Source organism: Chroicocephalus ridibundus, chromosome 3, assembly GCF_963924245.1.
Source record: "Chroicocephalus ridibundus chromosome 3, bChrRid1.1, whole genome shotgun sequence".
In the NCBI taxonomy this organism is placed as follows: Eukaryota; Metazoa; Chordata; class Aves; order Charadriiformes; family Laridae; genus Chroicocephalus; species Chroicocephalus ridibundus.
Genome location: NC_086286.1, coordinates 36955941 through 36971887, shown reverse-complemented (window position 1 = coordinate 36971887; position 15947 = coordinate 36955941). Strand labels below are relative to the sequence as shown.

The 15947-nt window shown below is 45.8% G+C and overlaps 2 protein-coding genes across 2 annotated transcripts; one reads left to right on the top strand and one right to left on the bottom strand.

The window, feature by feature from the left end:
• Positions 1–160: 160 nt before the first annotated feature.
• MAD2L1BP (MAD2L1 binding protein) lies at positions 161–3938 on the top strand. The gene is made up of 2 exons (XM_063328755.1): positions 161–1007; positions 1613–3938. Exons 1-2 carry the CDS (start codon positions 603–605, stop codon positions 2141–2143), a joined length of 936 nt encoding a protein of 311 aa, XP_063184825.1. The 5' UTR covers positions 161–602; the 3' UTR covers positions 2144–3938.
• A 111-nt stretch (positions 3939–4049) lies between these two features.
• On the bottom strand, positions 4050–14281 carry LOC134512899 (epoxide hydrolase 1-like). The gene is made up of 10 exons (XM_063328753.1): positions 14238–14281; positions 12834–12857; positions 11715–11928; positions 10783–10963; positions 9760–9990; positions 9245–9374; positions 8077–8291; positions 5754–5862; positions 5332–5457; positions 4050–4382 (listed from the first exon to the last, which is right to left on the bottom strand). Exons 1-10 carry the CDS (start codon positions 14264–14266, stop codon positions 4181–4183), a joined length of 1461 nt encoding a protein of 486 aa, XP_063184823.1. The 5' UTR covers positions 14267–14281; the 3' UTR covers positions 4050–4180.
• Between the last annotated feature and the right edge of the window lie 1666 nt (positions 14282–15947).

The window sequence follows — 15947 nt, the reverse complement described above, 5'->3', positions numbered from 1 at the left end:
GCCGCCGCTCCCCCGCCCCGGCCCTGCCCTCCGGGATCCGCCGGTGCCTCCCCTCGCCGTGCTGTGGAGGCGGCGCCCAATGGGGCTGCGGCCACGTTGTTTCCAAACACGGCGGCTCTCCCTCGCTCCCCGCCTCCCAGGGGAGGAGGGCCCTGCCGCGGGGCGATGGGAGCTCCTCTACAGGGAGAGCGGAGACAACGGGGCTGCCAGCTGCAGGGGGAAGGAGTTTAACGGCTCGGGGGCGGCCGGCGGGGCTTTGTCCCCTAAAAGCCGCCCACCTCGCGGGTGTGCTCCGGGCGGGCCCCGCCATAGGGCGGGGGGGGAACCCCGGCTAACCTGTTTACCGGAGCCCCCCGGGCCGCCCTGCAAGGGAGCGGCTGGGCTGGGCACCTGGGACTGCCGCGACCACCGTGGTGCCTCTTCAGCACCCCGGCAACGACCCCTGCACAAGCCCGGGGCAGAAGCCAGCCCACCAGCTCTGCTCGACTCGAGTCGGCTCAGCCCGACCCGTTTGCCGGAGCTGGGCTGCCCGTGGGCCTTCCCCCTATCGGGCCGGTGCGGTGCGATCCGCCGGGCGGAAGGCCCCCTGCTCCCCACCAAACATGGCGCCTGCACCGCCGGAAGCGGCGCGGGGCGGGCGCTCCGCCACTCCCATGATGCCCCGCGGCGGCGGCCATTCAAATTCCAGCCGGCCGCCCTCGGCTAGGCAGAAGATGGCGGCTCCCGGTGTAGCGGTCGCCCCTGCCCGGGCGGCTTCTCCCGTGTCCCCGCTCCTCATCGCTGAGGCGCCGCCGGCCCTGGATCGTGGTAGCGGTGGGATGAGGCCCTGTCGGAGCGGGCCCATGGCGGCTGCCTGCCCGTCGGTGTCTGTGGTGTTCCCGGGCGCTGTGAGCCGGGAGAGCTGCTGCCGCTTCGCCTGCGAGCTCCTCAAGCACGTCCTGCACCAGCGGCACCAGCTCCCGCTCCCCTACGAGCAGCTCGCCTACTTCTGCCGGCGGGCGGCGCAGGTAAGGGGCGCCGGGGCGGCCTCGGGGGAACCCTGGGCCCAGGGAGCGGGGGCGGCGGCGGGGCCGCGGCGTTTTAAATATTCTAGCTGAGTAACTCGTAATATGTCGGCTGCTTCTGAAGTAAAGCACTCCCAGCTGTGCCCTTAAATGTTGCCGCAGCTTCATTTAAGAGAAATAAAATTAAAGCTTTAGGTTAGGTGGTCAAAGGGCTCAACAAGTTACTGTTTATCTCTTGTCGTCCCACTTTCTGCTCAAAGCATATTAGTATTTTGTTTGTTGCTGAAACAGCTCTAAGAAAAGGTTTTTTTTAATCTTACATGATTTTGGAGTGTTAGCTGATCTTTAAGAGATGGGGTTTCTAATTCCTGGGGGAGTTCATCAGTACCATGATTCAGATTGAAACTGACCAACTCTAGAGTAGCCTTTTTGTTTTGATCTCTGGAGTCTATACGTGGGTACCTATATCTCCTAAAAGGAGCATAAAACCCTCTGAACCTTCCTTGACTTTCAGGGATGGCATAGGCCATGCTTTCTGAAGAGTGTATTAGGACTAATATGTCCCAATAATGAGATGTACTAATACTTTGGTTTGTTTTGTTTTCCAGGATGGAGATGTGATTAAGAAGCCACGCTCCATGGACGTGGCAAGCAAGAAGTGCCAGCAGGTGCTGACGGAGCTGGAGGGAGTGCTCCAGCACTTGGAAGTCATGTTTAGTTTGACATTGGTTCCTCGGGTTCTTATTCTACTTGGAGGCAATGTCATGAGCCCCAAGGAGCTCTATGAGCTCAACTTGGAGGGTATCTATGAGGGCAGTGCTGAGGAGAGCCTGAAAACTGCATCCTGTGTTCGCAAGCTCTTTCACTCGCTCTTCGTGGCAGATGTCTTCAGTGAACTTAAGGCTCTCCCTGTCACAGGCACTGTTGTTATGCTCCAAGGACACCGCGATTGTGGTGTTGATTGGTTCCGGCCCAAGCTCAACTATAAAGTGCCGACCCGAGGGAGGAAACTAACTGTTAACTTGTCCTGTGATGGAGACATCAACATGCGTGCCTCATCTCCTCAGCATATGACTTCTACTTGGGAGGACTATGTATGGTTTCAAGCACCTGTGACGCTCAAAGGCTTTCATGAATGATCTGTGGTCTGTAGAACTTTAATGGAATATTGAATAACCTTTGGTGCTGCTTTAAGTGATAATAACTTTATCAAATGTAACCGCGTATTCTTGTCTGCCTGGATCTCTTCCCCAGGGCATCTCCTGTCTTCCTGTAGCTGGACTGTGTTCATCTGTCTGCATCTCCTGAATTGTTGTTGAAACCAAATACCCTTTAAGGCACGGTTGCAGACAGGGTACAGTGATTCTTTAGGGGCCTGAGTTGTTGCACAGGAAATGAATTAGTGTGCTGGGTGTAAAACTTTCCTGCCACGTACTTGCTGAACTGGCAAATACTGGATACAGTCTTCTCTTTCCTGAATTTTAATGTGGCCATTTCTCTGGTAATAAGTACTACATTAGCTGATTGCTTGGGACTCTAGGTAATGTATGTTATTATTAATACGCTTGGTTGGCCTTTACTATAAAGGCTATAACCACTCTTACCTACCCTGTTCCTGCAAGGATGCTTTCCCTGCAGTCTGATCAGGCTTGAGTACTCAAGTGTTTGCCCATCTATTTGTTAAAATTAGATTTCCTCATAACTCCATTTCAGTAACTTAATAGTCCAAAGAGTGGGACTTAGCAATTGGGAGGTCTTGTACCTAGTATGGTCTTGTACTGGTGATGAAAAGAGGTTGAGCAGCCCTGTGGAGGTAGGGAAGCGCATCTTCCTAATTTTTCTTTTACTAACCATTAGTGTAACAACCCTGACAATCAGATATACAGTTAAAATTAAAAGTAAGCAGTTTCTGCTCTAACCCTCTTCAGAGAAAGTTAGAACTCCTGCCCCAATATCCTAGTTTATTCTCTTAAAACAACAACAAATAAGTTAATTTCTTGCTTACTTTCACCTCTTAGAAGTCTTAGCCTCCAAATGTTTCTGAAATCTGAAGAAGAGGGGAGGGGACTGTGATCAAGTTCAGCACTATTTTTACCTGTTAAATTCCTGTTCTAAATAAGAATGTATTGCCTGGAAGCAGAACTTGAGCCCTTTTCTTCTGGTTTGGTGTCTAGTGTAAAATGGGACAGGGAGGGAGAGAAGCCCTTACAGCACAGTGTGTCAGAACTAGATATCTGCTGGAGTTATCTTCAATCAGCTGGGTACTTATCTGTAATGAGCTTAATAAGCTCCACATAGCTCTATCTCATCTGAAGAGAAACTGGAGCCTTCTGGTAGTGAGGTTGCTCGTGGTTTCTTGCTAGCAAAAATTGCACGATGGGGTGGTAAAAATCCTTTGAAAGGAGGGTAAAGGTTGAAGTAACCCTCTACACTTGGTGCACGTTTTAACTTTGACATTTTCTAATGGAATGAGATTGTAGAACTAGAAGGAAATTAAGTCGATATTTTTGAGCTTGGAGAACACTAGGAGTGCCGTCTCTGCCTTATTTATCCATTTACAACTGTTTACAACGTGTAGTAACTGCTAAAACTAGCTCTAGGGGGAAAAACTGCTAGAATGAAGAAATCTGCCTTACGTGCAGCTGCCCACTTGAATATGTAATCGCTTGAATTGAATGAATGAAATATAATCTTGAATGAAATATAACTTGAACATAGGAGTGTTTGTGCTCAGGAGATCAAAACCCTTTATACCTCCACCAAGGCTGCTTGTAATGCATATTTAAGAATGCTAGCACTCAAGTACTTAAAGAAGCTTTTGAATAGAAGCCTTAGTTTGGAGGAACAAAGGGCCAGTTTCTTTCTACTCTTCCCCAAATGAGTGCAATGTTACTGCATTAAACTGTTTACATACTCTTATACTTGAACTATGAATGCAGCAATGATATGGTGCCGGGAATGAAAGAAGACAAGATGCTTTTCTTTTTTTTTTTTTTTTTCCTCCTTATGAAGAGCTTTAGAGCTTGATTAACAAGTTTAGTATTATAATCATTATCAAAATAAAATGCTGGTTTCTGTATGTGATTACATTGGATTTATTTAATCCCTCAAAGTAGAGGTTCTGCTGGTGGCAGAACAGCTTACATACATTCTGTGTATAAATCTATACTGCAGGTTCACAGCTGTTCCACCTTTCTGACAAAGTGGATGATGTCTTGTGCCAGAAGCTTTGGTTCCTCAAAGGCAGCAAAATGCCCTCCACGTGGCATGTAAGTGTAAGTGATGATGTTCTTGAAGTTCTGCTTTGCCCAGATACGTGGTGTATGTACTATCTCCTGAGGAAAAGCTGCAATCCCTGTGGGAACATATACTCCAACCCTAGAAGACATTAGTTAACTGCATTTTTGAAAGAAGTCCTGGGGAAAGTCTATAAAAGCCTTCTGACTCTGGAACTGCCACAGTCAGCTGGAAAACTTTTACCACAGCAACCCATTTTGTGGTCTGTACTCTGTTGAAGAGCTTCATGTGTATTTGCATCTCCTTGAGTTTAAGAATGTTGTACCCCAAGATGTTTGAAGTAGAGGTAACTTTGCACACAGTTCAGTCTTAAAATGTTTTAAATTTTTAACCTTACCTTGCTTTGCAGTCTTGTGACATGTGGCAAGATGCCACACCTCTTGTGAGAGTCAGAAATGAGCTAGCTCACGTTTACTTTAGAACTTATGGTACCAGTGTAACAATTGACTCTCTGGAGAGGAAAGGTAAACTGGTTCAGTCTACAAAGAAAAGGACTCTCCTATTTGTATGATCCATCACTTGGAGAATTCTGCTCAGCAGCATTTTCCTGGTTAGCCTCTTACAGTCACCTTAAAGCCCATGGCTGTTAGAAGGTGCTCAGTTGCAAGTACTACCCTCCAGATTGTTTCCCCAAGTTTGTGATTAACAGTTTACCCACCAGTAAGCCATATCCTTCCTAATTCAGTTTAAACTTCTCTTAGAAATGCTCATGGTTTTCTGTTTTTACTGAGCTGAGCCACAGATTGCATTTGTTTGGTGATCAAGTATATAGACCTGTATTTTGAATACAAGCAAGACTGAATATATCTTGATAAGTCTTCTGTGTTGTCTTGACCACAAGCCACTTTGTGTAAATTATAGGTTCAAAAGAAAAGTGGCCCTTAACTAGATTTATCAAAAGAAAATAAGAACTTGGATTTTTTTTTTTTTAACTAGTAAAATCTGCTGTTGTAAGTGATCTAAATGTTTACATAGGCAAATGTGGTTCAACCTTATTTGCTAATCTGGCTTGCACCTGCCACTTCATTACCTGGCATGAGCAGTTAGATTAGGGTCCTTGGAGAAGTTCTCCTTGTAGAATCGCATTGAAGACACAATGGAGGATGTCACCCAATAAATCATCACGTTGGTCAAAAGCTCATCAAGAGAGTATTTGCTGTTGAGAGAGAAAGATGAAGACATTTCATTGGAAGCTGTTTCTCAATACACTATGTTGGGCTCATGCCCTGAAGAACAATTGTTCTTTTTCTCCCTTTGTTTTCAAGCAGCAAATTAATTGGCACCCATGTGCCCAGAGCAAAACTGGTGCCGAAGCAGTAGTTTGCAGGCACTCTGCTATAAGTTTAAACTACTAGTCACGTGTAATCTTTCATCCTTAAAATTCAGCTTTGACTGGCCAGTCTTTTACCTGTTTTAACAAGTGTTCTCATGGAAGATCATCTGTTTTCTTACCTTTCCAAGCCTCCATCATCTTTATGCAGAAATGATTTATCTGTCCAGGTAGAGAATTTCTCTAAAATATATGCAGCAAGCCCCACAGGGGAGTCATTCAGTCCACAGCCTATTCAGAAGAAGAACGGGAGAGCTATTGCTGTTGCCTGACGTTGCAATACTTCTGTGGAACTTAAACTGGACTTTGATTAATTCCTTGGAGTTTTCTATGAGAATTCAGTAGACAGTCTGTATTTTACTAGCCCCGATAGTACTTTATTCTTGACAAATTCACCCCAGCGTAATTCCAGCTGTAACTAACAGCCCTACACACTCAGGTAGTTCCTATACAAAAGAAGCTAGGAGCTAAGAAAGTCGTGTTGGCTTCTTGGTAATGTGTGTCAGAAGGAGCAAATTGTAAAGGGATTACACTCTGAAAAGATGTTCCAGATAAACTATTTGGGAGCACTGTCCTGCTTAGGATGGATAACCAGGACCCCAAGTGCTGTTTATCACTTTTTACCCAGTTTAAACAGTGTAGTGCTGTGTATGTGTTATCTGTTCCTGCCTTTGGGGAACACTAACAAACATTATAAACACAGCAGGTACGCAGCATATTATACCTGTGTTCTTACCTGTAAAACAGGGATAGGGATTACTTCAGTAATGATAGAGGCTTGCCTTGGGAAAATTTCTGTAACATAGCCTAGGCTGTAGCTTTACAGTATATGCTTTTTCCAGATTGGAGAGTCCTAGACTATGTACAACAGTGCTTGTACGTAAGCTGCTTGGTCACTTCAGTCTTCCTTTTCTCCCTTTCCTGTATTCTTCTGATTCTAAAATGTATTTATGAAACAGGGTGAAAAGGGGTGCAACAGATTCTGAATATCAGGAATTTAGTGTTTTGCCTTAGTCTCATTTTGCTTTCTTTAAGAGTTTGTCAGATTCTCTCGAGCTCTGAGCCGGCTGACATTTCAAAGCACTAGCCATGACTCGTGGGTTGTCTCACATGGCAGCAGCCAAACTAGAGCCCATTGTGATTTTCTTCCTCTACTTAAATTGCTTTGGACTTTGTTGACATCAATTTTTATTGGCCAGTTTAATCAGCTGGTCACTTAACTGTTTTTGCAACTCGCTGCAGTTATCTTCAGATTAAATCAAACCTTGGATAGTTGTGAAATTTTCACTTAACCATTAACTTTTTTCTGCAGAGAAAGTGGGATCATGTTGAAATGTATAGGTGCCAGCACAGATTTTTGTGATACTCTCCCTCCCTTGGAACTTGCTTACTTATTCCTATGCTTGGGTTCTCATATTAACTAATTAATCCATGAATGTGATCCTTTTCTTAAGGAAGTTTAATTTCTTTAAGAACATTGGGGGAGGAATCTCAACAAAACTTTTTTGGAAAAGAAGTATGTTCCATTACTGGATCCACATCTCTGATTCTTCCAGAGCTCTGATTTTTGAAGTGTGATTTCACCTGTAAATCGACTCTTCTCTTTAAAATAGTTCTGCTAGTTTTCTGATCAGAGACTAGACAAACAGGTCTTCGTTTTTCTGGTGCTACCTTCCCTGTTTGGCTCTTAAAAAAATAATAAAAAAACCCCACCACCCAACCTGGTATCTTGTTTGTCTCCTTTTATTTCTTTGGTATTGTGATCAGTTCAAGCAACTGACTAGGCATTAGTTAACATTTCAGTTTGAGTTTCTTCTTTTTCACTGAATTGCCAGGATGGGATGCTATTCATTCTACAGTCTCCACATCTGACACCAGTCTGAGACAGCTCCACTGTCTTTCCTGATTAAGGATTTTTTCAATCGAGGAATAACCCATAATCCTCACTAGTAGAGACTGATGCAAATAATTCATTTAACTTTTCTGAGATGGCCATGTCTTTCTTCAGACTCTTTATCTACTGACCTCACTAACTATGTCAGGCTTCTGGCTTTTCAGGTGTTAGGGCGGTATCTATCTTTCTGCAAGTTTCACATTGGACTTGCTTATGATATTTTTCTTATTTTCACCCACATTTTATTTCTAGAAGCTTCAATTTCAGGACCCTGTGCTTTACTTTAAGAGGCTTTTTGCAAAGGAGTTCTTTCCCCAAGAGAAATATCATGCCATTTAAAAGACTTTGAGAAGTGGTGTTTGTAGTCTCCATCTTTTTTTATGCTGTTCCTTTTAACTTCCTTTTAGGCAATTCTTGTCCTCATGTCTTGCACTCAGTCACCAGAACTCATTGCTTCTCAAACACGGTTAGCCTTTGTTCAACCCTAAGTTTTTATACACCATAAGCAGTTAGTATATAATGTTCATAGTGATATAGAGAAGGTTCATTACCTGCAGTGTCTGGTTTGGTGGCTTGGATGTGTAAGTAGCCAGACTCTCGCAGAAGGTCATATATATTCTTCTGCATGAAAGGGTACGTACGTCGAACATCTTCCCTAGTGAGGCCTACGAGCCATGGTACATAAGCCCCAAGCATCACAGAAATCATTCTTCTCAAACCTTGTTTGTTGACAAAGACGAGATTCACATGAAGCCCCTTCACAGATCTAAAATTAAGTTAATGAATAGATGGTTAAATCAAGTGATTTTCTGCCTCTAGATTTTCTAGAAAATAAGTCTGACTGGATCTGTGATAGAAGTATTTCACTGAACAAAATACATAAAACCTTCAGGTTCATCATGGTTGAAAAAAAAAATTATGGGAGTTAAAAATGGTACAGCTGGTGCCATCTCCATCCAGCTGTGCCACTGGTATGATGTTGGCTTTAGGCATTCAGTTTCTGGATGTGGCATATCCACACTGATAGCTGTGGCTGTTGTTCTTGTATCATACTGCACAGCAGGTAACAGACTGTGTTGGGTATTTTCTGAAGAGCTTGAGTAGGTCACACATGGCCACACTTCTGGGAACACACAACTGCCCTTGCGAATAGTGAGCTGCTCAGAATGCAATCTAACTGCTTTAAGAGCTTTCCTCCTTTATCTCTTCTCTGACCTAAGTGTGGCTGTGGTGCCAGCTTTTCATTAAATGCTAAACAATGAGCTGTGATGCCACCTGCTAAGGAAGGTGCTGTGTTTCTTTCCCAATCAGTCTCAACTTTGTATTTTAGATTGGAAAGTCCTGTACTTCATGGTACCGTTCAGCTGCTAAAAGGTTGAGCTCCTTCCTTCCTTCTTTCCCTGCTGATTTTACATTTCTCTCCTTCCTGATTTAGAATGATGATCTGTCTTGAATCAAAATGCAGCAGCGTGTACTTCCACAACTAGTGAAAGAGAAGCCAAACAGCACTGAAATTTAGGAAGTGTGATAACTGGGTCAATATCAGTGCAAAGCGTATGAATACAACTGAATTCATAGGGGTGGGGATGTCCCTGGAGGAAACGAAGCAGAAGGGGATGAGAGGCCAGGCAAAAGGAAGGCAGGGCCAGGACTGTGGAGTCAGAAGATGGGGTAAGAATAGGAAGCAGCTTTTCTGCGCCGATTCCCTTTGCTACTCACTGTGGCAGCATCTGGGCCATGTTTGTGGTAATACGAGATCCCCAGTCTCCTCCCTGTACGTAGTATTGCTTGAAGCCCAATCTGTTCATCAGCTTATGAAATATCCGAGCTGTTGCTATGGTGTCAAAGCCTGTAGGTAAAGAGAAACACTGTACAGGAGACCTGTTTTTCCTAACATTCATACCCTGGATGAAGACCATGGCCTGACAGAGGCACGAGTGTGCTGCTCTGTGAAGGCACAGTGTGCTATGCTGCTCTGCCTCACTCTTTGGCACTAAAGGGAACACAAGATGATGGAAATTCAGTGGAAAGTGGAGAAAGTGGAAAGCAGAACTGGCTTCCAGCTACCATTGCCTTCCAAATCTCCACAGGCAGCCCCAGAACCTCAGACACATAGGTGTTAACGCAGAGCCAAGCATCTGCATTCACAAACTGCAGTGTCCAGGGGCCCCAGGGATGGCTGAGGTGTTGCTCCAAAAACCTTGTGATTCCTGCAGATCCTTTTCATTGCTTACCTTTCTGGTGCGGTGCCTCTGAGAAGCCGTAGCCTGGGATGGATGGGCAGATGACCTCAAACACCACATCACCCTCGTTCAGGCCGTGCCTGGATGGCTCCGTGAGCAGAGGGATGATCTTGTAGAACTCATAGAAGGAGCCGGGCCAGCCATGGACCATCAGCAGAGGTTGAACAGCTCGACCATGGGGGACATAGGAGGGCTTCACATGGATAAAATGGATATCGATCCCTGCCACACATCCAAGACAGATAAATGAAAGGTCTGGTTCCATCACAGTCTCTGCTTTCTACTCTGAAGAAGGGGGGTGGCAAAACTGTAATTAGCATTTGTAGCAGCAGTTACACAATCAACCCACAGCAAGAAGATGCCTAGTTGAAAGGGGATGCCTGGTATTCTACCTATGTCTCATAATTTTCATACAGACAGAGGTATTAATCCCAGCCCTAGATGTTGGGGTCACAGGAGATTGAGCATCCATCTCCTCAGAAACTAGTCTCACAGTATATAAGTACCGCTGTACTTAAATGAATAGCATAATGCAGGAAAGATACTTGCAAAAAGACAATAAAATTACAAAATATGTGGGTGATAAAAAGAGAAACATGAAAAAGTTAAGTGCAAGGTAGAAGTTTAACCTGCAGATCACTTAGCTAAAGTCTGGCTAACTTCACCTGGCTAAACCGGGTAGTGGTGGGAATTCTAGCCTCAGAGTCTGGGTAAATTTTTCAATTTTTAAAGGTGGCTTCAAGGCAATAGCAGAAGAAAACCTCATCATTAGTTAGCACAGGTTAAGAAACAGATGAAGCCCATCTTGAAACAGATCTAATCTTATTGCCACTGTGTAATGGTCTTAATCTACAGGAGGTTATTAATAGTATAGCCTCCACTAGTGATGTTTCACTCGTATCACTAAGCTGTCATGCATATTGTCGTCTTAAATATTGTAACCTCTAAAATCCTCCCCTTCCCTCCACACGTTTCAGAAAAGAGACCAGCTCAAACCACAGAGACCCCCCTCACCTTCAATAGTGGTTCGGAAATGGGGATATTTGTTCAGGACTTCCACTTGCTTGCGCCAGTCGAACTGGTTCCTCCAGTAGGCCACCACCTTCCGCAGGTAGTTGGAGTTGAAGCCATAGTGGAAGGCGGCCCCTTCCAGTGGTGGTGTGTAGCGGGCCTGCTCCAGGCGGCGGTGCAGGTCCTGCAGAGGGGAGCCCTTCTTGCCAGGCTGGCCAGCTGCCTGTGTTGGCCAGCAGCTGGTCTGCCGGCTTTTGTACTGCTATCTGGGACACCATGAGCTTTTCTGAAGCAGTGGCATACTCTACATGGTCCCCTGAATCATTTCTATGGGGAATTTATTTTTCTACTAGGGCACCCAGAAGTACCATGTCTTACTCTTGCTTTAGGGTTTTTGGCACGAGGAGCTTGCTCGCACTGCCAGCTGGGAGAAGAATAACGAACCTCAGCCTAAGCTGCCAATTGCTAGTTGGCTAGATAATTGGAAAAGGCAGGTAGGGACAGAGGTGCTGCAACTCAGTCAATACCCCGTCCCTCTTCACCCTTCCAGCCCTTACCCCTATGGAAGCCCCTCAGTTCTGCCCCACCGGTGTCACTGGTGTCCTGATACCCTCCCACCCTGCTCCACCATCCACACACCCACTGTCAAAGTCTGCTGCTCAAAGTGCGGCCTTTCCTCAGGAGTGGCCCCAGGCCACATGGAGGGCGTGTGGTCTCAGAAAGTCTGTATGGGACATCGCAATGAATCTGAGCTCAAATCCCATTCATAAAGGGCAGTGAGCCACAGCGTGATGTAATGGTGCTAGGGAGCTGCACTGGCATATGTAAGTGTCCTGCTGCCACCCCCAAGACATCATCTCAAAGCAGTAAGGTGGGTGATGGACTGGCTCCACCTTGCAGCTTTCCGCCCCTCCCTACATCCGAGCAAGCAGTACCTCGATTTCTTTGTCAGATGCTTCAATCTTGAAGGGACGGATACTTTCATCTTCTTTCCCTTTTAGGGGTCTTTCACCTGAGCCCCACCATCCATCACCCATTTCAATAGTCTTGATCTTGTGTCTAGACCTCAGCCAGAAAACCAGCATCCCTCCAACCCCCAGGGCGGCTGCAGGGACCAGGACTGCATTCTTCTGAGAATATTCAAAAGACCTGGGGAGGCATAAAATTGTTTGTGTTCAACAATGGAAGTGTCAAGGATAAAGGGGCTATGCTGTGGCTTGTATTCACATTGGTTGGGCCTGAGCAGTAACAAATGCCTACAAATCCTATGGAGTCAGCAGGGGCCGGGGCGTTTTGTTTTTTTTGAAGATCATGGGAAAGATTTGGGGCAGGTTTACATCTACCAGTGCTTCTTAGGGACCTCAAGTCCTTGCTGATCAGGACTTGCAGATCACAAGGCTTTCTTCTCCCTCTCCTTGTGTATGAGGATGCCGTGGGGGACAAGGGTCAATAAGATATGGGCCAGTGTGTTCTAAGGCAGGTGCTGGAGTGAATGGGATAGTAGTGACTGGACTCCTCCAGGAATAAAAACTTCACAGACAGAATGGGCTGAGAAGCAGAGCCAAGGGTCTTCAGCTGGATGCGCCCCTCTTGGCACTGCTTTATACATAGCTTCCCTACAGATTCAGTCATCTTTTAGAGCAACATTGGCCCTCCACCATAGCTTTCCATGGGTAAGGGTCTCAGCTTGTCTGTCTGGTGCCCCTGTTTCTGTTCTAGACAGCAAGGTTTCACACTTTGTTGAGGTGTGGGAGCTAAGTCACCAGAGTTGGTTTTAACAGACATGCATGGTTCCAAACCGTTCAAATGCTTGAGCAATCAGTCTTAAATGATTTAAATACCTTCCCGTCCCTCTGACCTGTACTTCAATCTCTCCAGCTTCCCTTGGGGATTAGTAGAGGTGTCTGGGGGCTGTTGCAGGGGGCTGCAAGGGGACTGTGAATGAAGATTTTTGTTGTTGTTGTCATACAGGTTAAGGAAGAGGCTATAATGTGCCCCAACCAGCGTGCTAATAAAAAGTGGAGGCCTCAGCACAGAGCATCTATTACACTCACCTGATCCGCGACAAGATGCTCTCCCTACAAAAGGGAAAAAAAAAAAGAAAAAGATCCTTATAGTCTGATTGTGTTATCTGAATGGTAGGGATCCCTTAGGGATGGGGCAAAGAACGTCACCTGCTAGCACCATGTACTGCCCAGTTATGGGATCACAAGCTTTTTAACCATCTGGCAACATCTGCCATTATTTTTCTTACTTTTTGGATGGGACAGAAAGACAGGAGCTCAGGGCACTGCTTCTGCATAAAGAGGCAGTGTTTCTGGGCTGTGTTTTAGCTAGATAGTTTGTTTCCATAATATTCCCTCCTTCAGCACAATTTAGATAAAAGGCACTAAACAACTGGGTAGGTGTCCTTGCGGTGTTTCATCCTACGAGCGGCTGTGTTAATTCAGCCAAGAAAAGAGTTTATTTTGACTGCTGTGTAGTGATAGGTGCGCAGCCTTGGCAGAGGACTTTCAAGCTCAAGGGTTATTCTGCTGCCAGCCATGTGGTATTCATCGTGCTGCAGGACTGGCAGGAGGAGAGGCTTGTGGGACCTTTCCCTGTTCAGAGTTCAATGAGCTGCTGTACCTTTGCTACTACTAACTGCTCCTGGCTGGCTACCAAGCTTTTAGGTCTCATCTGCCTGCAAGAAAAAGAAAACATCCTCCTTGGTTCTCTTTCAGCCAGGTAGATGCTCTTGCAAGAAAAGCACAGTCTAAAATCTAGCAAAATTAGAAGCGACAGGAGAAAGTCTTGTCACTCTGCCTTTGTGGAAGGCAACTAGATTAGGGAGCTGTTTGGTGTCATAATTACGATACCTTGAGAAAAAAAAAAAAAGAAAAAAAAAAAGACATGAAACTTCATGAAAAAACAAGTCTGTTGGGTGTTTCTTTTTACCTAGTATCATTTCCCACTGCTACTGGTGAGGTAGAACCCAGTGCCTGTGCTGAAGATCCCAGCAGTTGCCAAGACAATTTGGTAACAATCTCTGAGACAGCCTATGTGTGATTTTTCAGGAGGTATCTCCTTAAGCCACTCCCAGAGAAGGAAGAACAGGGCTCCTAAGAGCAAACAGTGTCAGCCTCCACCTCCCTGGAGGCTGAGCAGCTTATGCAACAGGTAATAATACACCCCTGCACTTCCATCACAGAGTTTAGTGAGACAGAGGCATGAAACCAGTTATCATGGCAATAGCACAAACTCGGCACTGCTAACAAAACAAGCATGTCCTAGAAGCAGCTCTCTGAATGACACAAAACAAGGCTCAGTCTAATAAAGACTCCTCCACACTCATGTTCAGGAGAACTCAGCCTCATGCTCCCACCCTCTGATGGCCTGGTGACCCCACAGGGGCTTTCTCCCACCCCAACCCTGGGGACTCTTGCTTGGAGTCCCTCCTCCCTGCACCGAGATCTCACCAGGCATTTGGAAGGAACTCCTGCCACATGTCTGCTCCTCCTCACTTGGCTGCTGGTCCGAGCGAGAAGTAGCCCAGATGTCTCCTCTGCTGGTTTCTCTTCGGCAGTGACGCTCTCCCCTCCGTGACAATGCAAGCTACATCATTCATTAGTGCCACCTATCGCCTAAGTGTGCAGTTGCAAATTAATCTCAACAGAGGCAAATGCAAAGTCCTGCGTGGGGAGGGAATAACCCTGTGCACCAGCACAGGCTGGATGCCAAACGCAAAGAAAGCAATTCCGCAGAGACTGGCCCGACGTCCTCAGCTCAGCCTGAGTCAACAAGGTGTCCTTGCAGCACAGGCTAGCTGCATACAGGGCTATACAGCAAGCATGTTAGCCAGCAGGCTGAGCGAAGAGACCTTTCACTCTCTTCAGCACTTGTGAGACCACATATGGAGTGCTATGTCCAGTTCTGGCCTTGCTGGTAAAGTAAAGATTTGAGTGAGCCCAGCTTTGATGGTGGAGGGCCAGCAAGCTGCCAGGGGACTGGAGCGTGTTATGTCCAAGGAGAGACAGAGAGACCTGGGCTTGTTCAGCCTGGAGAAGAAAAGGCAAAGGGTGGGGTCTTATTGCTGTCTATAGCTACCTAGGGGAGAGCGTAGGAAAAATGGACCCAGACTCATCTTGGAGGAGCAACAGTTGAAGGACAAAAGGCAACGGATGCAAATTGCAACAAGGGAAATTATGGTTAGATACGAGAGGAAAAAATTACTTCACCATGGAGGTATTCAGACACTGGGACAGGGGCCCAGAAAGCATGTGGGATCTCCATCCTTGGAGGCATTCGAAATTTGTCAGGAACAAAGCACTGAGCAATCTCACCTACCCGGACCTGCTCTGAGCAGGAGGTGCAATGAGCTGACCTTCAGGTGTCCCTTCCAATCTGTGCATCATTTGGCTCTATTCCATGTGCACCGGTGATTTGTAGCAGCCAAAACAAAAAGGAAAATTTAAGTTTTTCATTTTCCACAGAAGTCAATGCTTTATTTTAGCTCAGGGAACTAGATTTCATTTCCCTCATGGTCAGTAAAATCTTACCGGATAAAGGTTTCTCCTTCATACATTGTTGCACAGTGTCCTTGCTGTGCTTCACTGTAGGAATAGCTACAGTACTGTCAGAGGAAATTATTCCTAACTCCATGCAATGCTCAAAGTGAAGTACCATCACCAGTGAGATCTGTGGTGATTATGTCTCATACTGCTGTGAGTTCACATGCAGCCACTGTGCCATCAAAAAGATCCATCAATAAGAAAAGCTTGTAAATCCTTCATTTGGTCCAAGTTCAATTTGTTGCTCCAGCATAGCTATTTCTGGTTATGTCCATCTGGGATTACTTGGCTTTAAGGTCTTATTTCCCAAACAAAACCAGGTCTCTTGAGGCCTTTTGGAAGAAGGTATCCCTGATTGCAGAGGGACTATAGTCAGAAGACTGGAGAACTATTAGCAGTAAGAGGAAAGAATTATGACCCATGTGGAAGGTAGCTCAGGACCCCTGTAAGGTGCCAGGCTGTGATGTCTCCAGGAGACAAAAGAGATCTTGGGAATATTCTAGTTCTTACCTACCACTGGGAGAAAACATAAAGGCTGGCAGAGGAAAGTCTGGTTTAAACGTCTGAGAGTGAAATTATCTATACCAGGAATGAGGAAAAAGAGTCAGCAGAGCTAGT

Bases quoted from the DNA above. Each gene is read 5' to 3' on its own strand.
- MAD2L1BP (XM_063328755.1), top strand. From the start codon at position 603: ATGGCGCCTGCACCGCCGGAAGCGGCGCGGGGCGGGCGCTCCGCCACT. The intron at 1,008-1,612 runs GTAAGGGGCGCC...TTTGTTTTCCAG, and splicing joins TCTGCCGGCGGGCGGCGCAG to GATGGAGATGTGATTAAGAA.
- LOC134512899 (XM_063328753.1), bottom strand. From the start codon at position 14,266: ATGTGGCAGGAGTTCCTTCCAAATGCCTG. The intron at 11,929-12,833 runs GTGAGTGTAATA...ATGCCTCCCCAG, and splicing joins AGCATCTTGTCGCGGATCAG to GTCTTTTGAATATTCTCAGA. The intron at 4,383-5,331 runs GTAATGAAGTGG...AATGTCTTCTAG, and splicing joins AATCTAACTGCTCATGCCAG to GGTTGGAGTATATGTTCCCA.